The following is a 23,443-nucleotide window of genomic DNA, read 5'->3' as shown; positions in this document are numbered from 1 at the left end:
GCTGTCCATGCCAGCCAGCTGGTCTACTTTCTGTTTCTTCCTCCTCTTTTCAATTGTTAGGGTAGTGCCAGGATGCCAGAGCCATTTCTGCAATTGGCATGGATTGACTACTTAACAAATTTGTTTCAACCAAGTATATATAGACCCTAGACAAGGAGCCACTGGCAATTTCCACTAAATCCAGGCGATGGAGAAAAGTCTGCCTTTTCAGCACCACAAGGCCGGTTTCAATTCAAAGTCTTACACTTTGGCCTACATGGAGCTCCAGCCTCTATTCAACCACTAATGGACGAAGTGCTAAAACTATACACAGCTTTCTGTGGAGCCTATCTGGATGACCTAGTGGTCCATAGTAATAGCTGGCCCGAGCATGTGCATCATATGTACTCAGTCGCCTGTGCTCTTAGGAGAGCTGGCTTCTGGGCAAACCCACAAAGGTGTCACTTAGCCCAATTCGCTGTAACAAATCTCCATTCTTTGTTGGGAATGGCCTTATCCAACCCCTGGCTGAGAAAGTGAAGGCTGTCCAGCAAACACCCACACCTGAGACCAAACGAGACAACCTCCATCTTCCACACACTAACTGGATATTAGACAAGGTTTGTCCAAAATTACTTCACCCTGGCGGCCAACCTAGCAGGCAAGCTAAAGAACTCACAACCCCAAAAACTAATTTGGGAAAAGAAAGATCAAGCGAGCTTCGAGGGCCTGAATGCCATATTTTGTCAAGAGCCAGTCCTGAAGATGCCGGACTTTATGAAGACTTCCTTTTATAAACTGATGTATTGAAAGATGGATTGGGGGCAGTGCTCTCTCAAGAATTATGGGATTGAGCACTCAGTGTTATATACCAGTTGGAAGCTTTGCACCCCCTCTCCCTCAAGAGTAATCCTATGCCATTGTGGAGCTCGAAGCCTTGGCAATTAAATGACCCATCATGCACGTGAGGTATTACCTAACCAGCAAAAAATCCAGGTTTATAACCGTACACTGACCGTTAACCTGGATGAGCTGGGGAAAAGACACCATCTTGAGGGTAATGAGATGGTTCCCAGTCCTACAACCTTTTTGTTTCATCATGGAACACTGAAAAGGGAAGCAACAAGGACATGTGGACTTTCTAAGCCGGTTCCCTATTAATGGAGATGGACAACTGCATGGGGTGAAGGGTATGTGACGAATCAAGGGTATTCATCCCTTCTCCCCAAGGGGGGAGGTGAGCCCACACCACAAGACCCTCCATAGAGGTTTGGACAAGTGAGATCTCACTGGGACAGACTCCCCCGAATTCGACAAGGACTCCCGTTCCTGTGAGGAACTCCCTAGACCATACCAGCGCATATGCAATGGCAATTCCTCTCTGAACAAGAGTACCAACAGCAACCCCACACACGTGTTTCAGCCTTGTTGGGCATCATCAGTGAGGTGAAGCTGAGCCTCTCTATGTGCAATGAGCGACATCGCCTGAGCGTAAATGTAAGTTATTTTCGAGTCGATTCTTTGACAACTACACACGTCCTCGACACCGAAGACTGGGTTTAAGCGGTGTTATGATTGTGTGGCAAAAATGTTCAATACAGACCCGCACTGAGTCTGTGGTCCCTGAGGACAGGCCACAAGGTCGAGCAATGTAGCTCTTGCCAGTCCATGAGATCCGAAAGTAAGGGGAAACCCGAAGCAAGTAAGCTCTCTCCTAAATTCCTCTCTATTGCCCCTTCCAAGAGGAAATCTTCCTCTGACTCTAGGGATGTGTCCGCTGAGAAAAGGCACTCTAGGCATCAGACGCACTAGAGATCAAAGTCACAATGTTCGTCCTCATAAGAGCAAGAAGCGACGACGCAAGTAGTCGTCTTCTTCCTCCTCGCCTGACAGTCTCCTTTCCTACAAATCCGTTGACTCCTGTGGAATGGTAACATTTACACTTGAAGATGCTCGATACTTTTCAGAGTACTGCCCCTCCAGTGCCCCTCTGAAAGAGTCAAAGAAACCTGTCCACCCCTCTGCGCCCTACAGACCAGTAGGGAGTCTGATGTGTTTCCTTCCTGTGCGCCTAAGAGCCCAGGAGCAGTGGATCCTCAATGCAACTCGGCATTTACATAAAACGTCTAAGCCTTCGAGGAATTTTCCGTCCGCTCTTTCAAAGCACTCAACTCCATGGACTCCTTCAGTGCCTTTAAAGTCAACAAAGACCTGCATTGACTCTACAAAGTCATTTAAGGCCTTACCCAGACCAGATTTCGAGGAGGAGGCTTCCTTTGGATACGAGTATGGGACTCCCAATGTGCCAGAGGAGCTTGTCTCAGAAGAATCAAAGATGAGAAATCTTGTTGAAACTAGCAGTTGGGAGACATCGGCTGAAACAGATTTTGGAAATCCTAAGGTGGCTGGTTATTCTGATTCATCATATAGGTCAGTGATCCTATATATGATATATGAGAATAGAGGGGGGTTTTTGAATTTAATTCAGGATGGCAAGGGTTTTTTGAGGTACTTTACAATCAAGTCTTGACACTGGATTCTGTGAGCAGGGCTATGGCTGCCAGCACAGTGCTGAGACGCCTGGCATGGCTTAGGAAATCAGGTTTTGCACCAGATGTTCAGGCACATTTGCTGGACATGACCTTTGATGGTGCACAATTATTTGTTGAAAAGGCAGATCGCAGTTTAGAGAAGCTGCGGGCTTTTAGAGCAGCAACTAAATCTCTTGGGACTTAAACAAGGCAACCATCACAACCTGCTGCACCAGGGTGTAGTGGAGATCCTTTTCGCTTTTACTCGTTCCTCTCATGGCGGAGAGGACAATACTCTGAGGGGTCCGAAAAGGACATCACCTGGGTCCAGAGGGGGTAGAACTCCTCGTGCAACACTCTCTGATTTGCCCTCAGCTGCAGCTGCATCAGCAAAATCTGACTCCCTCACCCACAAGTCTGTGGTAGGAGGCAGGCTGTCGCAACATTTATTTCCATATTTGGCGAGGCATAACCTTGGGTGCTTCAAACAGTGGCCTCCACAAACAGTTACTGCCTTCTATTCATAAAGAACCCTCCGGATCGTCCCCTCAAAGGCCAATCTTCTTCGGATCCAGATCTGCTCCTCCAACAGGAAATTCTTATCCTGTTGGAGAAAGGTGCAGTGGAATTGGTACCTGCAGCGCAGAGGAACCAGGGTTAGTACTCTCCCTATTTCCTAATCCCCAAGAAGGACGGCGGAGTGCAACCCATCTTGGACTTGAGATGCTTGAACAAGTTCTTCTGGAAGGACAAGGTCAAGATAGTAACGTTTTCACACATCCTTGGTGTCATTGGACCTTCAGGATGCTTTCATATGCCCATCCACCAGAAGCACAGAAAGTACCTGAGGTTCGCAGTTGGTGGTTCTCACTATACGTTTCAAATTCTGCCATTTGGGCTCACCTCTGCACCGAGGGTCTTCGCCAAGCTTAGCGACCAGTGTCAATGGGAAGTGCAAATACTTTTGTTCCAGGGAATTTCCCCAAAGAGAAGCTCTAGAGGATGCATTCCTGGTGGACTGGGAATTTCCACTACAGTACACGTTTACAGTCCCCGAAATTCCTTATGTCGTCAGGAGGTTGGGCAAGTTTGGGAAATCCATGATCCTGATTGCTCCGGATTGGGCCTGGGGAATGTGGTACCGGAACCTCTAGAGATGGCCATCTGCCCTCCATTTCATCTTCCCCAAAGAGAGGTCTTACACTTGCAAGAGGGGGGGGGGCATCTTCATCCAGAAATCAGTACTGTCAACCTTCACGTCTGGTTTCTGAGAGGGTGACATACCAAGATTGGGACCTTCCGGAAGATGTGATGGATGTGTTGCTTTCGGCTAGAAGACCAGCAACTAAATCACTATACTGTTACTATTGGAACAGATTTCACAGCTGGTGCAGGAAAGAGAAAGTGGATCCTTTCGTATTCAAAATTCCAACTGCGCTTTTTTAAAAAAAAAATTTTTTTTTACTTCATCTAACCCATTTAGGTTAAGTTAGTGAACAAAGTATTGGTCAGTTAGAATTAGTTTGGACTGTGAACATATTCATTTGGGACTTCCTGAGAGACGAGCACCTTTAGTTTATTTAGATCCACAGGGATACCCTCTAGCAGTAGGGAAAGATGGGTCTTATTCTTAACATTTTTTATTAAATGTCAGTCAAAATATTCTTAATGTGTCCGATTCCTTCCAATTCGCCACACTTTACAATAGAATTTTCACTGTCCATTATCCAGAGTGTCTGAAAGTCTTCTCTTTATTTATCATAGCTTATCCCCACTTCTCTCCTCATGAAGTCTGATGCTCTTGCTCCAGGAGGGATGGGGTCCCCTCTCACCCTGTGGGCCTACAAGGGTTTTCACCAGAGCCAGTCCTGACCCAGAGGCGGGGTGTGGGAGCTGGAAAGACCCCATTCCTGGTCTTTTCTACTTCTGCCTGCTTGCAAAAATTAAGTGCCACCTTTTCTTGTCCCATGCCTGTTCTGCATATTGCTGGGCAGTCTTTCTTGTCCCGTTTGACTTCAATGTCTAGCATGCCTAGTGGTGGAAGAACGCACAGGCAAGCTGAATGGTAGGACAGCAGAGGGCTGTCAGGACTCACAGCAACCCGCAAGCAAGTCCGGCACACTACACGACAGAGCAGAATGAAGGAGAGAACTCCAGCGAGTATGCAAAGCAGGCCACTCGATCTCTGCGCACCATACAAAGCTCCCAGAGACCAGTTCCTTACCTGTGACAGAGCTGCAGAACGGTCCCCTGGTCAAACCAGCACGATCAATACTCTATAAAACCCTAAAACAAACTGGGACATAGACTATACATGCGACTGGCTGCTACTGCCTGGAGCCAGCGGACCTCAGTACATGAAAGTGGTGGGGCTTAAGACCCCTTTATCTGTTTGATCAACTGTAACACCTCCCCTGAAGAAAGGGAAACTAGCGGTTGGCTCGTGAAGCCAGGTGAGAGAGAAAGGCAAAAAGCCAATGCAGAGGTAAGGGAAGGGAAGGGGGTAAAAAGGTGGACAGAAAACTATGTGGTGTGGATTGTTCTGTTGAGATAAAGCTAGGGCGACAACCAACAGACCAGGGGTGGAACAACAGTGCAGAGGATGGTTGAGAGGGATTGCTGAAGGAGTGTGCAAATTGAGTTATTAGTTGGTGAGCGGAAATTGTATTTTGGTGCGAGTTAAAAGGGGTCAGTGAGAGACTAGTAGACAAGTGGGTGATTGAGAAGGTGATTGGCAGAGTGAAAGAAGGGAGACTGAGCAAAGGTGTTGGGGAGAGGCGTAGTGGTGGTGCAGAGAGGGGTATAGTAGGGTGGAGAAGGAACAATAGCAGAGGGGAGTAGAGATGGAGATGGAGAGGAAGAGAGCAGAGGGTGAGGGCAAGAGCAATAGAAAGGGAGAGATCAAGGCGAGTTGGAAGGAAGAAGGGAAAGGAATGATAAAATATTACGGTGAGGAGTACTACGGCGTGGAAGGAAAGGACCAAGTGGGGCCTCAGTGTCTGAAAGGCACCTTACCAAAAACCCCTGGATCCTTTCATAGACGCTCCTGAAAATGAATTTACACCCACTGTCATTCCTTTCAGGAAAATCCCTTATTGGCTTCCATAGGTGTCACACATGGGTCCTCCCCCTGTTATAGCACACACACTGAGAACTATGCCCATTGCTGCAAAAAATGGACAAAGCATGTGGTCAATAAGAGTGCAATGGCACACATAAAGAGGGAAGGAAACAATGTAACCCTTTGCTTACTGGCAAAAGCTCCCAGGAGAAAAAAAAAAAAAAATATATATATATATATATATATATATATATATATATATATATATATATATATATATATATATATATATATATATATATATATATATATATATATATATATATATATACACAAACAAATAACATAAATGCTTGCTACTAAGTACGTATGGGTTTAGATATGCATGCTTTAAGTGCAGTAACTTGACATAATTAAGGCCTTTTGCATGTAGAAAAATATGCTATACTAGTAACTTATTTTGTGAGAATCCGGTTTCTACCGTGACAAAGTATCAAACCACCAAAGTTTCTGCTCTTGCTCATAGGGAGGAATGGACAGAAGCCATACAAGCTGTGGCGGACAGACTTCAGAGACAGGAAGAAGAAAGAATGAGCTGTAGCCCAACTTCGCAAATGGATAACATAGAGGAGGAGATGGATGCTTCGACCACCCATCATAAACGAAAGGTAGGAGGGGCATCTGTTGGTTTCCAAGAGAGCCCTTGAAAGTAATTTGATTCTGGGGCTGCAGGTTGTGGGGACAAACCATTGACTTCACTCTTAACTATGACATGTACAATTTATTTGAGCGTTCTAGCAAAAGATGTGAAGGCTTTGCTCTCATGAGTTGTTGACCCTGCTGCATAAGGGCAATCCCCATACAAGTTTAAGACGTTTCAGGGCCTAGGTCAAGTTCTGAATTGGGGAATATTGAGGGGGGAAATGTATGTACGGAGAACAGGAGTGAGAGTACAGGAATCTTTTTTTTAAATGTATTTGTGTGAGTTAGTTAAGACTAACTTTACACGCATGCAGACAATCAAAATACAAGATAAAAACATGTCTACCACAAGTTAATTTCATACAATGATGAAAGCAGTTTCAATACGTTAATTACAGTAATTAGCCTATCTTTTGGATTGTTTAATAAATTCCACCACAAGTCTTCTCATGTTAAAAGTGGCTGAATGTTAAAATAGAATTTAAAAGTCTCAGCCCGATGGGTAAAATGGAACAGTTAATATGGTGCTTTCAGTTTTCCACATTTCGATTACAGCAGTGACATTGACGATCAGTTAAAGGCGCTCCAGATCGACGATATTTAACATCGCTGATAGGAAGATTATTTAATTTGGTACGCAACTAAAGAGTTCTAAGGTGTTGTGACGATGCTGGGGTCAAATATTATATACGAGCAGAGAATCTCCATGTTTTTGATCCAACCAGCCTTGTAAAGTGAACTTCGCCTTGCCTGGATTACACTTCAGCTTCTCCAGAGAAATAGATTCATCAGCCATCATCGACAACACTGAACCCAATTTTCAAGAACTACACAATTACCCTGTTTAAACAATGTGTTGAGTTGAACAAACATACGGGTAAATACTGGAGGAAACAATATGGAGCGCATGAGAAGTACTCTTCTCAAGTCAACCCTCATGCTCAGCGAGGTAATACCCAAGATATGCTTTATCGGGGGGGAAAGGAGTGCCGCCAGGAAGCTTTCGAAACCTTTTCCACACAAAAGCCTCCTGCTTTGCCCAATCGTGATTGACGTCCTTCACCTCTGCCCCACATAATTCCCGCACAATAACCTGGTTACGCAGGTAACATTGAAAAATGACCATATTTTCTACAGAGAACATTAATTTGGGAAGCCGCTGAAATAGCACCTATCTTTAATTCATCAGTCGCCAGCGACATAGCTTGTTTAGTTCTAATGCTAACGCCCAAGTATTTAAATTCAGGCACCACTTGTTGTCTGGTTCCATCATTGTACCATCCAAAATTAGATCTCGCCGATACCATCTTCTATGGTTAAAGATCAAGATCTTGGATTTTATGACATTTACCGCAAGGCCCAATTCCCTAAATAAATTCTGAGCCCACGAAAAGGACTTGTAATTCGACTGCTGTATAATCAATTAAGACAAGGTCATCTGCTTAGAGGAGATATTGGAGAACAACCTGGCCCAACCTCAGAGGATTAACCCCTGGCCCCGCCAATGCAGCCCTGATTCCCAAGATATACAAATGAAAGAGAAACAGGGTTAAAGCACAACCCTGTGGCAGACCACGGTTAGCAGAGATCCACCTTGAATAGCTACCCTGCTTATCCAATTTGACCTTGATCTTCAGGTGTTATGTAAGAATGTCAACATAGAAACCAAGACCTCAGGCAGACCCACAGCCTAAGCATCCCCCATAGCTTATTGCGATCCCCCATAGCTTATTGCGATCCACGCAATCAAAAGCCTTGGATATGTCAACAAATGAGAGATTAATGGTCCTTTTTGTTTGAAACGCCTGGTTTTTCAGGAGCTGTAAAATCAGCCATTTAAGGGCAGTACTCGTCCCCTTACGAAAGCCGGATAGGTTACTGTCCAGCTTATTGGCATAGGTAGGCGTGGAGTAAAAAGCCTTAAAAATGTTTATAAGAGGTGTCCAAAAGGGAGATGGGGCGATAATTCCCGGGATTTGACCTATACCCCTTTTTGTATAATAGTTTTAACAGTGGCTTCTTTCCACGTGTCTGGGCACACAGGTATCACAAGTAGAGGTATCACAGTTGCTTGGATGTAGAGAACACGTGCCACTGATAATGTTGAAAATCAAGTGAGGATACAAGAGGGGTTAAACTTAGATATCATTGAGGACACACCTGGGAGATGTGTTGCCACAGATATGTAGAAAAACTTGACAACTTAAATTGTGTCATAGGATCATGTAAAAGGGCACCACTTTGCCAGTGGGCTTCTAAGTTTCATCTGAGACCTATGATGGGAAGACATCTGCTGAATGTGAAGCTGAGCAGATGGTGTGAGAAAGGAAGGAGTCATCAAGCCCATTGAGGCCTTGGATTGATCAGCTCATATTGTTAGACTACCTAATGCCAAAGGTTGCCTATGAATGTGGGCATATGACTGCAAAGGCATACTCTACATTGCACAGATGTTTGAAGCTTGGGGTGGTCCTAACACACTTAGTGGGTGACAGGTTTTGGCTGGTACAGCAATATACTTTTTCTTAGTGTTAAATACTTAACCCGTCTCTTAACTGTCTCTAGCGTGCCCCACTTATTTGAGCTCTGGATCACCCTAGGTGCACCTCTTCGGGAAATGGACATGGTTAGGAGTCACCAAACCCATAGGAAAGAAACGCAAGGTTGTATTAAATATCAACTACACAGTTTTGGAGCTTTTTTTCTCCATCATGGGGTCTGGCATGGATTCACATGCTCATGAATAATCCCTTTCGGGCTGGGAATCCTCGGTAAAGAAAAAATCAGTTTGTTTTGTTTCTGAACTGTCTTTCTACTAAGAACCAATCACTGGTCTCTGGGTCATACTTCCCTCTACCTAAGCCCCTCCTCTGGCAGCCATCTTCAAATTTTTACCGCACGTTCAAGTGTTGGGAGTCCTTGTTCTATAGCTCTCGAGCTTTTACTGCATTTTGCATTTTTTTTGGGATAGTTTACTCTTATATTTTTGGTCAATCGAGCCTCAAACTCAACCGATTCTACTTCCGATCAACAGTGACCTGTTTCAGAATTTTTCTACGCCCCTCAAGGGTGAATTTTCGTCGAGTTTTCTCTTCTTGGAGGATTCAGGAAGATCTTTGAGGCCTACCCCGCGTGGTCATGGCCCAGAACAAAGGAAACCACACACTTGTTGGATCCAAGCTGTTCAGGAGCTGCCCAGGATGCGGATTGCAGAATGTCTTCAAGGAAGATGAGCACTCCAGGTGCGTCTACTGCCTTCACAATGAGAAATCGCACGTGGAGAAGGACTGTGCGTTTTGTAAGAACATGCCAGAACGGACAACTGGCTGGAGGGGAAGAGGGCCAGCAGCAGGTGAGAAGAGGAAGAAGTCCGAGTGGTGTTCTAAGACCTTTGAGGGCGCTCTGGCGACGGGGGCCCAACAAAAGGCAAAGCACCGCGAGTCCGCGGGCACCAGGAGCGCTGATGGTTCGGGCTCTTTGGCTGCCAGGCAGGGCGCAATGTCACTGACGCCATCAACCACTAGCCAACGCTCTGGCTCGGTGAAGATCAAGTCAGAGAACCCGGGTAAGCTTCAGGAGAAGCCCCGGTCGATCCCGATGGCGACAGCCTAGGGGGAGCGAGGCAGCGACCCTCCCCCCCCCAGGTTGAAGGCCTCCGGCATGCCCAAGGTCACGAAGGCTCTGATTCACCAGGCTAAGGCCTCGATCGGAGTAGTTGTGGCGGCCCTGGCAAAGCCTGTGGAGGCTACTCCAGTGGAGACTACTGCCGGGCTTAGAGTTTCCCTGCCAACCCGGAGGGAATAGTCTTTTCAGCCTATCGAGAAGACCCCAATGAAACCCCAGGAGGAGAAAGAGGGGGGGGCAAGGTAGCCATAACGGACACAGATGCCACCTCCAAAGATGAGCTGGCTGGCGTCGCAAAGATCCTGGACAAGAGGTTCGAGGACGTTCGGTCCTACGGGAGGGATCCCGATGAGGCGGACGTAGAGACCAACGGTAGAGCCGACGAGGAGGACCCCACTGCCCAGCCGTCGCAACCGATGCCGATACCACAGGACAACTCGGGAGCAATCTTGATGGCTATCCAGACCCTGTGTACGGAGATAAGGACAAGGTTGCCCTTACCCACAGCGGACGATCTAGCGGCGCCTGGACCGTCGGGAAGCCCACCGAACAAGAGGAGGCGAACCCATCCCCACCCCCCCTCCTTTCCAGCCTTCACCTCCTTCCCCTCCACCGAGGGATGAGATGGGAACGGGGACGACGGGGACGGATGACAACGGTGGTGACGACGGCACGGATCTCCCATCACCCCCTGCCCGTGCCTCCCCTCCCGACGAAATTGGCTCCTTTCATGCCATGATCGCCAGGGCATCAGAACTTTACCAGCTTTGTCCCGAGGAGCAGAAGGAGGGTTTCCTCTACCAACGGCAGGAGGCCAAGAGGAAGACCGTCCTCTCAGTACTGTTACTGGACGACATCTGGAACGAAGGACTGTTGCTGCGCAAGAACCCGCCCACGGCTCCTGCGAAGAGGGACCGGTATGAGGAGAAATACCAGGTCCCGGATTCCGCCCCGATGTGCCTTAGAGCTCAGCTGTCCCCGGATTCAGTGGTCTCCGCAGCGGGCAAGAAGAAATTGGCTGGGGCGAGGGGATCAAATTCCACTTCCCCACCGGACGGTTTGGGGAAGAAGCTGGACGCCATGGGACGATGAGTCATCTCGTCGGCGGTCATCAAATCGGCCAACGCCCTCGCGATCGTGGTGCGCTACGACAGGGAGCTGTGGTTTAAGATCGCTCCCCTCCTGGATTTCCTGCCAGACGACAAAAGGGCGGAGGCCCTTGAAATCCTACAGGAAGGCGAGGTGGCGTCGGACCACGCCATCACGGTGGCCACGGACATCGCAGACACCGATTTTCGACAGATGGGCAACAGCGTTTGCCTTCGCTGACGCGGTTGGCTCAAGGCCACCGATTTCCATCAGGACGTTCAGACCAGGGTACCAGACATCCCCTTCGACGGGAACAACCTGTTCGGCAAGGCAGTGGACGAGTCACTGCAGGCCATCACGGCGGACACCGAGACGGCCTGGGCCTTGGGTTCTCTCCATCAACAGCGGCCGTCCTTTCAGACCCCCCGAGGCAAGTCTCAAGGTGCCTCCAAAGGATTTGGTGGTGGTTCCTCGTACCGCCAAGCGGCCCGCTCATCGTCGCAAGAGGCCTACAGAGGTCGCAGCAAGGCCAGAGGACGTCGCCAAGGCGGCAAGGCCTCGGCGAAGCAAGATTGAACCGGCCATGACGTCGGGCCTCCACCCAAGCACCCTGGTGGGAGGCCGGCTGGCGAAATTCGTCAGCACGTGGGAGTCCATCTCCACCGACTGTTGGGTGCTGGACGCGCTGGCCCACGGGCACACTCTGGAATTCCAAAGTAAGTGTCCCCGTCTACCACCTTTGGCCAGGAAGGAAAATCACGTGCCACAGCTACTTCTGGAGGTACGAGCAATGCTGAAAAAGGGTGCGATAGAACTCATCCTGAAGAGGCTCCGGGGCTCCGGAGTATACAGAACTCCGGGGCGGTCATCGCTGTGGTCTCACCACCTTGTGAAGGAGTTCATGAAAGGACTTTTCTGCTCGTTCCCACCGGTGAAGGCCCCTGCCCCGGCATGGAAGCTCAACGTGGTGCTGACCAGACTCATGGGCCTGCCATTCGAGCCTCTGCATTCGGCACCGTTGAAATTCCTGTAGTGGAAAACAGCGTTTCTTGTGGCTATCACCTCAGCACGACAAGTGGGAGAGATCCAGGCCCTCTGCTGTAAACCTCCATACCTGACATTCCACGAGAAGAGGGTAGTGCTGAAGATGCAGCCCTCATTCATGCCCAAGGTGCCGTTGGACTTCCATCTCAACGAGCCCTTGGTGTTACCTGTTTTCTTCCAGTCGCCTTCGTCGCCAGCTGAGAGGACTTTGCACTCGCTGGATGTGGCTAGGGCACTGAAGTTCTACATGGACCACACACAGAGTTTTCGGAAGACATCACAGCTGTTTGTGAACTTTGGACCTGTGAACCAAGGGAAGGAAGGCCCTCTCGAAGGCTTCCATTTCCAGATGGCCCTCCCGCTGCATCATGCACTGTCACCGGTTGGCAAACCGACCGTTGCCCGGCCGTCCGAGAGCCAATTCAACCAGAGCGATCGCTGCTACCACAGCGTTCCTGTCTGGTGTGCCCCTGCTGGACATCTGCAGGGCTGCTACGTGGAGGTCGACGTACACCTTCACGAGATTCTACTGCATCGACGGGGATTCCGGGGAGGAATCCAGAGTCGGCCAAGCAGTGCTGCACATCCTGTTCGCTTGAAGGTGAGCCTGGTGACGAGGTAAGGGATACTTGATGTTGAGTTGTTGAAATGCTTGATGTTGAGCCTTGCCACCTCCCGTGGTTGTGCATGTGTGTACTGCTATGTATTCTTGTATTCATGAGCATGTGAATCCCTGCCAGACCCCATGCTGGAGAAGGAACAAGTTACTTACCTGTAACTGTTGTTCTCCAGCATGGGTCTGGCATGGATTCACATGCAAACCCTCCCTGCAACCCCTCTGTGGCTCTTCTTTTGGTCCTACTGCCACTTTACGTGCTACCAAATCTGAAGATGGTTGCCAGAGGAAGGTCTTAGGTAGAGGGCAGTCATTGGCTGGGGGCAGTATGACCCAGAGACCAGTGATTGGTCATTAGTAGAAAGACAGTTCAGAAACGAAACTGGAACTGATTTTTTCTTTACTGAGAATTCTCAGCCTGACGTCGGGGAATATTCATGAGCATATGAATCCATGCCAGACCCATGCTGGAGAACAACAGTAACAGGTAAGTAACTTGTTCCTTAGGGGGAATTAGAGTAGAAACTATATACAAACTCTATAACAATACCTAAGTACCTGCAGGAAACTAACAAGCTTCTTAGAACGAAAGAGTCCTTTAAAATTATAAAGATTTATTGCAGGATGTTTTTTGAAAAATGCTTTAAAAATATACAATAAGAGTCCTTTATAAAGTGCACCTTAAAAGAAATATACAAAAAACCTTACTTGGGAGGAAGCCTGGTGTTGGGGAGAATTCTCCTAAATGGCTGATTTCCCTTACCTAATGAGTCCCTCGGCAGCTTTGCTGGATTTCTAGGGTTTATTTTTTTCACCTGGAAAGAGTGTGAGCATTTTTCCCACTCTTAAATGTGTTTTGCTGTGTGTGTGTGTGTTCACTTTTTGTGTGATCTTGCCACTGGAGCCTTACCTACTCCATGAGCACCACTTTTTGTGTGTGTTGCACAGCACCTTCAGTGCAGTGACACAGGGTTGTCTTTGAGACTTCCCACTGACTATTTTTCTGGGGCTGAATACTGTCCCCCAGAAACAGGTAAAGTTGCCATTAACTTTATATAGTCATTTTAAACCACAGACCCAGTACACCCCATCTTACATGGAGGATTGGAAAGGGTCAACTCTTATCCCTTTTTTGTCTGTTCCTCTTGGAGCCTTGTTTCGCTCCCTTAACATTAAGGCTTGGCTTGTGGTAGTGGTAACTACCCTAACTTTTCTACCGCGATTATATTATATAAACGTGGTATTGTTTTAGGCTATTATATTAGCCTCGAACATAAACCTGCTTGACCAAATACATAATATTTTGGTTCTGGCTGGGTTTATTCGCTATTTCTTTTTGTTAAAGTCTTTTTCATGTTTTTCTCTGCGCGCCAAACCGGGGATGATTCCTTTGTTCGCTGTCTTTTCGCAGGCTTCTGTACATAAGCCCTCCTTAAGGCACCTGATAGTCTAGGTAGGCAGGATTTGAGGGAGGGATCTTCGGACCCCTGCCATGGGTTCCCTTGGTAACCCAAGTCGCACTCTTGTCTGATTGGCTAAGGGGACTGGCCTTGCCAGGCCAGCCACCCTGCTGTGTGATTGACAGCCAGGCTGTATGAATGGGGGGGAAACTGCATAAAAAGCAGGTCTCTGGGACTGGAAAGGCAGAGTCGCCACTGGAACGAAAGAACCAATGAGGAACTGGAAGAAGAGTACCCCTACCACGACTGAACCGCCCAGTGAAGCCCTGCTGCAGGTCCGAATCTCCGAATCTGATGACAGAGAAGATCCTCCAGGAAACTTCTTCCCTTGAGATGGTGGGACCAACCAGTTCACCCAAACTACAAGCCAGGACCCCTCCTGGTCGAATTCGGTATACAGAGCTACAGTGGGCCGGATAGCCAGGAAGGTCGGACCCTGCTTAGGTTTTAAGGAGCGCACACCTTTTATTCATTGTTTTGCTCTGCTGCTGGTTTCTTCCCTGGGTGGCGCAGGACCCTTCAGTCTTCTTACTTCGTGTCAGTCCGACAGTCGCTTCAGGAACCGTGAGCCTGCAGGAACCACCAGCAACGTCCGCCTCAGCTACAGCTCCCTCTCCGTTTTAAGGTACTGTGCAAATCCAGTTGTCCGTTTCGTTCAGCTGCGGTGAAAGTGTTTGAAATCTTTCTCCAATCTGAGGGCTTGTCCTTCTCTTCTCTTTGAACTAACTTTTCTACCAACCAACCTCATCCGGAATCTGTGCCATGAACTTTACCGCAAACTACCCTGAACTGTGTGATCTTGAGCAAAACACTTTTGACCCATTGACTTTGGCCCTACACCTTTTCTAGCTGATCTCCTCACTGTAGTCTCTCTTGTTCAATTGCCCTGAGTACTTACCTGTTGGTTTTGCCTAATTTCTAATAACTTTATTTCCCTCCCTTTTAAATGGCTGGAGTGCCATTTTGCTCCCACTTCATTTTGTGAGCTTAACTTGTCTGGAATTTAAGGGAAGTGGTGTTGTGTATTTATGATTGTGATCTTTAACTTGCTTAGAATAGTGAAGTGTTATACAACTGTTGAGAAAATAAATATATATTCTTTTACTTAGAAACCTTCAGTCAGTGTTTGCCTGAATCATAGTAATTGCTGTCCTTTGTGGAACTATTTTTACTGCTCACTTACTCTTGAGATAAGTCTGGCTGCTCTGCTACTGCTACCATTGTAACTGTGTAGTACAGGCTTGTACCAAAGGTGAAATTGTACTGTCACTTGTAGTCTTAATTGTGTGTAGTGTTCCCAAAGGGTACTGCATATAATTCTGCCTAACACCTGGCTGTCTCAGTCCTTGCTGCTTGTTAAGAAGAATTCTCATTTATGGCTAATTTCACTCACCTAGTGAGTCCCCCAGCAGCTTTGCTGGACTTCTGGAGTTTGTTTTTCCACTTGATAAGAGTGTGAACTTTTCCCCCACTCTTACCTATGTTTTGGCATGTGTAATTCTCTGTTTTTGTGATTGTGGACTCTGAAGTACACCACTTCAGTAGCCCCCTTCTTTTTGTGTGTCACCCAGCACCTTCAGTGCCATGTCACAGGGTTGTCTTTGAGACTTCCCCCGACTCCATTTCTGAGGTTGACTACAGTCCCCCAGAAAAGGGTAAAGTTGCCATTAACTTTACTTAGTCAAGCTACCACAGATCCAGTACACCCCATCTTCCATGGAGTACTGGAAAGGGTTAATTGGTATCCCTTTTATCTGTAGAGCATTGTTTCGCTCTTTTAACATTTAGACTTGGCTGGTGGCAGTGGTATCTACCCTAACATTTCTACAGCGATTATATTAGATAAACGTGGTATTGTTCTTGGCTATTATATTAGCCTCAAACATGAACCCGCTTGACCAAATCGTCTTTCTTTTGGCTCCGGTTGGGTTTATTCGCCATTTCTTTTTGTTAAAGTCCTTCTTGTGTTTTACTTTGCACGGCAAACTAGGTTTGCCTTCTTTGTTCACCGTCTTTTGGCGGGCTTCTGCTCAGAAGCCCTCCACCAGGCGCCTGGGTGTCTAGGTGGGCTGAATGTGAGGGAGGGGTGTAGTCACCCCCCTGCACAGGGTATCCTTGGAAACCCAGGTCGCACTTTGCCATGATTGGCTGAGGTGGTTGTCCGGGCTGGACAACCCCCCTGCTGGGTGATTGACAGCCAGGCTGTGTGAATGGGGGTTTTGCGCATAAAAGGCAGGTCTCTTGGGCTAGAAGTCAGAGAGTCGCCACTGGAACTACAAGGAACCGAAGAGAAGCGGAGAGAACGACGGCTGCTGCAACTATCCCGTCCCGGTGAAGCCCTGCTGCAGTCCTGAGCGATCTACCCTTCAACGACTAAGAGGAGATCCAGTCCAGAGTCTTCTTCCCTTGAGCCTGGTGGGCATAACCAGCTCATCTTCCACAGCCAGAGGATCCTCTTCCTTGGTCGAAATCGCTGCACACAGCTCTAGTGGTCCGGATAGCCATTTGAAGAGCCTCTCCTGTTGTTAAGGAGCGCACCTTTTATTCATTGTCGCTGCTGCCGGCTTCATCCCTGTGTGGTGCAGACCCCCTTCAGACGTCCTCCTTCACAACGATGATCCAGGAATCGTGGGTCTGCGGGAAACCAACCGGAACAACTGCCAGGGCACCAGCTGCACCATTGGAATAAGGTACTGTGTTCTGCTTGAGGAAACTGGGTGAACCCCTTTTCTTCATTTCCAAGGCTTGCCCTTGTCTTCCCTCCTTCCTATAACTTTTGCTTCCGAACATTGACAATATCGAAGTACTCTTGGCAACGTTGAATCGTAAACTATCTGACTGTGTGATCTTCGGCAACAGGCCCCCGGTGTCACTTGACCCTGGCTCCGGCCCTTTGACTTTTGAACTCTTGTCTTTGAGTGTTTCTCGATTCTGTCTGCCTAACCAAAATATTGCCTGTGATTTTTGCCTCCTGCTCCCTCTGGGTATCTCAGGTGCTAAGTGTATGTTTGCCCCGGTAGAATTTCATGTCACGGATACGCGTTTATTTAGTAGACCGAACTGTCAAAAAGTGATCGCAATCGTATTCACGGTAACATGTTTTGTTCATAACACTGGTTCATTCAAACACAGGGTACTTACCTTGAGACATACTGTACAAAGTGAATTGGTTAGTTGTAGTATATTTGACGTGTGGTTTGTGTTAAGTTTAATAGAAGTGTTGTGTTTATAACGAATAGTTTAAAAATAAATGTACTTATATTTTTCTACCTGAAACCTTGAGTCAGTGTTTGCTTGAGTCACAGTAATTGTGGTCCCTTTGTGTAATCTCTGCTACTGCTCATATACTCTTGAGATAGGCCTGGCTGCTCGCCTCTGCTACCACTCTGACATAGTAATACAGCCTTGCACCAAAGGTAAAACTTGTATTGCCGCCTGTAGTCTTAATCGTGTGTAGTGGTCCCTAAGGGCACTGCACAGGATTCTGCCTAACACTGCTGCAGGTCTTTGTTTTGTTGCTCCTGAAAGGGGCCGCAGGCAGGCATGGGAGCAGCAGTCTGTGGGGGTGCCCCCAAGTTAGTGTATGCAAGGGACACCACAGCACTTTTGCAGCACTGGGGGGAGCGGGGTTGGGGGGGATTCCCTTTATATATCGTGCATGCCAGAAGCAGCCAGACGTTTGCAGCATTGGGCTGGTTCCCAGTAACTTTCTCCACTCAGGCCTTGTCTGCCAGCAATGGGAACCACACACTAGACCCCTGTTGAATTGTATGTTAATGTTATAACTGGCCTGCTCTCACTGGTGAAACGACAGAGCATCAGGGGCTTCATCTAGGTGTTCCCCCTGAGGCAGCTGTGTACACTGTAGCGAGTCAGTGTCCCTATCTTCCAGTGAGGGAATGGATAATGGTACCTCTGCCACACACAATATAGTAGGGACGATGGGAACAGGATCACGACGAAGGAACACATTCAAATTGAGGGTCAAGTTCTCTAGGAGTTTGGGTTTGTACCTGTGAGTGTAGGAACCCACCCTATTGTTGAATCTATTAAGGAGTTGTGGTAGATACCAAACTAATCACCCTCTGCATCATCACTTGCTTCCGGTTGGCCTTCTGCTGATCTGTGTCTTAATAGCTTGAGAAGCTGCTGGAAATGAGCAAATGAAGGGTCTCCTATTCGGACCAATCAATGCGAGGTACTGCTGCCTAGTCATCTGCCCCCTTGGGGGATGCCTCTTCTGTCACAGCCGGTTCTAACTCAGCCTCATCCCCAACTGGGATCACGTGTTTCTGGTGCATGTCGATAATCCAGATATCCCGTTCCTCTGCCTGGCAATGATGATGGGAGAAACATAGGAGCTCCGGGACGCTTGGATGGTTCCTGCGTGTAAAAGGTCATCACGGTGGCAGTGTGCATCCTCCTCTCATGAGGCAAGTTGTTGCGATTGCGACCTCTCACTATCGCATCACTCATACTGATTTGGTAGTCCACTCCATGGGCCTTGCCGATGTCCCAGGGGCTACTGGAGAAAGCCTCTGTGTTCAGGGTAGCTGTGCCCTCAGATGGCCCTTGTCCCTTTCCGGTGAGTCTCTAACATCCAGTGTCTTCGGTTCCAGTCGCGTCTAGGATGTACTGGTAGCAACACTCGCTAGGGCTACAAAAGTGGTCTAGTAGAAGAACTGTGCCATGAAGAAAGATGCATCCTGGTAAATTGATCGTCTTATTTGTCAATGACCGGTGCCTTAACGGGCTGCAGATCCGGTCCGGAATACCAGTAAACCCCTTGGGCGTTCTCACTCTCTGGTGCTTCCGTCACCAGACATCTTGGACGTTGGTCCCTGAGCCTCAGTCTGTCAGACACCATCATGGTGGTGTTCCAGGATCAGGATCTGCCCAAACCCGGTGGTGCAAACATCTCCAACAGGTCCATTGGTTGGAGCTCTGGACTGGATGTCTCTGCAGGTACACACACAGGGTGAATGGACAACATGCTGGCATATTGTGCTCCAGCCATCTCTCAACATAGTGTATTCAGTGCATCTAACATGATAGATTGGTTCCAGTCGCCACCCATTTTGCAGGTTCTGTGCTTGGACTGCTGCAGACCATAACCAAGTTGTCGATGGGTGGGGGCTACTGCCTCCAACTACATCATGCGGCAACTGCAGCCTGACCTGGATGTACACCTGATATTTGCACGGTGTTATGTCCTATGGTAGAGAAGGTTCGATCCAACCAAGGCCTCTAATGGAATATGCATCAAGTGCTTGCTGTAGAACAGATCACAATGGTCATCTGTGTGCCGCTATCCAGTAGCGCTTGTTCCTGCGGTCCAGTTAGGACAATGGTTACTGGTAGTCAGACTACAGATGATCTTCGTCTTGGGGTGGACCAGCCAATCTAGGTGGATGCAGGTTATCAGATTTGCCCACTGGTCGTCACTGCAGCCTTGGCCCCATCTTGTGGCACAGACTTGATGTTCTCTTGCTTTACTTGCTCATAGTGATTGTGAGAAGTCTTGTGCTCTGCTTCCTGGTCATCGCTGGCATTTCCTACCATTTTGTGTACTCGAGGGATCAAGGCCTGAAACCTTTGTGAAAATCTGATGTACTTTATATGTGCACAAACCCACCAGAAGGCGTGGCTCGAAATGCTAAAGCAGCACAAGTGCGGTTCGCTGTTGGCATTCTCAGGGGCAGCTATGGCTCTTGAGTATGCCAGAAGAGCTGGTGTTCCCTCTCCCCAGATGGCGATACAGAGCCTATTCTGCGCTGTTATGGCCTGGATGTCATTGAAAGCAGTGTCTGGGCCGGCACTATCTGCAACTGCATAGCCTGGGTGGTCGGGTCATACTCTGGGGCTTTACATAGGGATACCAGTGTAATGCACTTTATCCTTCATTTATTCTTCCAGAGTACGTGCCTCACAAACAAGTTCATCAAAAGAAGGTGGCTGCTGAGTCTTAACTAGTCCAAGCAGTGGCCCCTCCTCAATCAACCTCATGCTCTGGCCTCAGAAAACTGTAATAGCTCAAACGTGCTGCATTTATATGGTTGGGATAATGCTAACCTCTGTCTTTAATAGAATCAATCCTTCCCTGCAAGTTATCTTGGAAAATCTTCATTCGAATGGATTGTGTCCTCCAACATATTCCTCATCTTTGACATGTAATGTCCAGCTTCAGCTGCTCCTGCAAAACAATTTCGGCAGAGGGCCCTGTGCATCGATGGCATCGAATTGATGTCACTCGAAGGCCTGATATCATCAGAGGATATATGTAGCACGCGCTGCGCCCTTTAGCCTCAGTTCCGTTTTTCCACAAACAGCTTTTGCTTCTTTTGAAACTTGGTGCGCGCCTCATATTGTGACGTTTGTTACTTCGAGCGATTGTCTTCAATCTCGACAATGATGTCTTCGACACTGAAGTCCAGTTTTAAAAAGTGCAGAGATTTTGGTTCGAAGATGTCCCTTACCGACCTACATCGAATCTGCCTGTGGTGCCTCGGGGAGGACCACGATGATGCTGCTTGCTGCAAGTGTCAAGCAATGACGGGTAAAGCCTTGAGGTAAAGGAAGGGCAAACTCAAGGTAGGCAAAACACCCAAGTCCAGAACTGCTAGGCCTTCAATCGATCAGTCGACTCTTCTTGGAGGAAGAAGGCCAAGCATTCGAGGTCTAGGAGTGGTTCCCGCCACTCGTCATCTTCGCAGAAGTCGAAGAGGAGGCACCACAGGTCTCCTTCATCGACTTCGTCGGACGGTTCCCCCGAAAGCATTGTGCGCCCTTCGAAAAAGTCTACCCCAGCAGAATGGGGAGCTTTCCATGTGGAAATGCTAAAAATGTTCGAGAAACAAAGCTGTGCTTCGACCGATCCTTCTAAGGAAGTCGGAAATGAGGTCTCGGCCTAAAACTTGCACCCTCTCGAGCCCGGGTAAAAGGCATGATCCTCATCGAGAGCCCTTGAGGCCTCGATCTTAGAAATCGAAGGATCACTTGAGACATGGGGAGAGGTCGAGGTCTTCAACGCCTTGGAGACCTTCGATGCCGTCTGTGCCAATGACATCCATTAGGCCCTCGACCCCCGCTAAACTGACGCCATTGTCGACATCGCCAAAACAGTAGACGCCAGTTTTGCCAGCTAAACCAAGTGACTTCCTAAAAAGGCACTGTCTAAGAAAACATTGACGACGTCGACAACATCGAAGCCTCTGGTTTCCAAACCAGAAAAAATCTATACTCCTCTCCCGAAGAACTTTTTCAAGTCCCTAACTTCAATTTTTGAGGAGGTAGAGCGTTCAGATAATGAAGATGCCCATTTTGGGCTTCAATACGGTACACCCAATGTGCCTGCCTTATTTCAGAGGAAAGCAGAATGCAAGATCTATATGATGATTTGCACAGTCCAAGTTGAATTGACACCTCTCCAGAGCTGGAGTTCAGAAAACCAGGACAAGGGGAGCATGCCGACGCCTCTTACAGGCAGCTCATGTCTAAGCTTGGCGAATGCTTGGTTTGGTCTAGGCCTCCAGCACCCTACGACCAAGATGATCGAACTAATATTCTGGACAAGGGTCCACCTACTGATCCAGTTTTGCCTTTCCATGCGGCACTTCAAAAAAGGTGGGCAGGAATTGGGAGACTACGGAAACTCATCCGGGAGTTGACAAAAATCTCACCAAAAAATACGGTCCCTTCAGTAGCGACCCCGGCTACCTGTCAAAGCACCCCACTCTGGAGAGTCTGGTGAGAAAGGTATTTTCTGCAGGGGGCATGGCATTAAAATCTGCCAACTCCACTTGTGCCCTTGCAAAGTTTTCGTATACTCTATGGGAGTGTATTTCTATGGCAGCAGAGCATATTCCCAAAGTGGATTAAAGGAACAGCTTCTTAGCTATTGTTAAGGACGGCAAAGAAGCCATATCCGAGTCCCTTCAATCTGGATTGGCTTCTGCAGATAGCATCAGCACGTCCATGGCTTCCAGCACCGTGATGCGCAGTTTTGTGTGGTTGGGAAAGTCAGGTTTTGCACCTGATGTGCAGGCTAGACTTCTCAACATGCCATTTGACGGGTCTCATCTTTTTGGCAGCAAGGCTGAAGAGAGCCTTCAGAAGTTGCAGACCTCTAAGGCGGCTGACAAATCTTTAGGCGCCACTGTTGGGCAACCTCAGCCTTTTCATCCTAGTGGACCACCTTGGAGGTGTAGATCTTTTCGCTACTACTCCTTATTTGGCAGGGCGAGAGGAATGGCCAGTCAGAGGCCAAAGAAAATGTCCTCGTGGTGGACGAGGTAGAGTTGCCAAGCCAGCTCAAGCAGCAGCAGCCTCTTTACCATTTGGCCTCTGCAACAGCCGCTACAAAATCACTCTGAGGGCTTGAGTCACAACTCACCATTGGGGGGGGGGGGGGGCAGACTGTCTCAGCATCTAGAAGAATGGCGAGACATTATTTCAGATGCTTGAGCTCTGGAAACAATAGCCCACGGTTTTTGCCTTCCTTTTTATAAAGAAGCCTCAGAACAATCCACCAGGGAAACACTGTTTGAGGTTTCCGGATCCGCTCCTTGTGCAGGAAATCTTAACCCTGCTAGAGAAAGGCGCTATAGTACGGGTGCCTGTAGCTGAGAGGAACAAGGTTTGGTATTCTCCTAAAAAGGACGGAGGACTGAGGCCCATCTTGGACTTGAGATACTTGAACAAGTTCCTCAGGAAGGACAGGTTCAAGATGGTCACTCTTTCTCAGATCCTTCAGGCCCTCCAACCTCAGGATTGGTTGTCTTCATTGGACCTTCAGGATGCTTATTTTCATGTGCCAGTCCATCTCAAGCACAGAAAATACCTGAGGTTCGCGGCTCGCACTATCAATTCCGACTCCTGCCATTTGGGCTGATCTCCGCCGAGGGTTTTCACCAAACTGATGGCGGTGGTGGCAGCAAGTCTCAGGAGAGGGGGGGGGATTCATGTCTATCCCTACCTGGATGATTGGCTGATCAGGGCGTGTTCTCGCAAACAAGCCCGGGATCATTTCAGTATTACCTGCTACTCTCTTTACAGACTGGGCTTCTCCCTCAATTACAAGACGTCCCATATGACACCTTCCCAAAAGCTCCAATATATCGGAGCTGTGATAGATGCATCCTCAGGAAAGAGCTTGCCACCCGAGGTAAGGGCTCAAGACATTTTTTCAGATGGTAACCAAATTTCAGAGTGCCCAAACTCTTCTGGCCTTCGTGTTTTTTTTTTTTTGTTTTTTTTTTTAAGGTTGCTCCGCCTCATGGCATCCTGCATTTTTCGGAGAATGAGATCCCTTCAATGGGCTCTCGGAACACAATGATCC

General features: G+C 48.1%; 1 protein-coding gene across 2 annotated transcripts in view; it reads left to right on the top strand.

Annotated features, from left to right (window-relative positions):
- AKT3 (AKT serine/threonine kinase 3) overlaps positions 1 to 23,443 on the top strand; it is a 2,870,184-nt gene that overhangs the window by 1,505,225 nt on the left and 1,341,516 nt on the right. For both annotated transcript variants that reach the window (XM_069607962.1, XM_069607961.1), the window contains one exon: positions 6,098 to 6,239. In XM_069607962.1, the coding sequence (XP_069464063.1) occupies positions 6,098 to 6,239 (142 nt within the window). The remainder of the gene's footprint in view (positions 1 to 6,097; positions 6,240 to 23,443) is intronic.

Source organism: Ambystoma mexicanum, chromosome 4q (genome assembly GCF_040938575.1).
Source record: "Ambystoma mexicanum isolate Mex_15411 chromosome 4q, UKY_AmexF1_1, whole genome shotgun sequence".
NCBI lineage: Eukaryota > Metazoa > Chordata > Amphibia > Caudata > Ambystomatidae > Ambystoma > Ambystoma mexicanum.
Note: the sequence above shows the minus strand (reverse complement) of the source record. Positions and strands in the feature narration are given on the sequence as shown.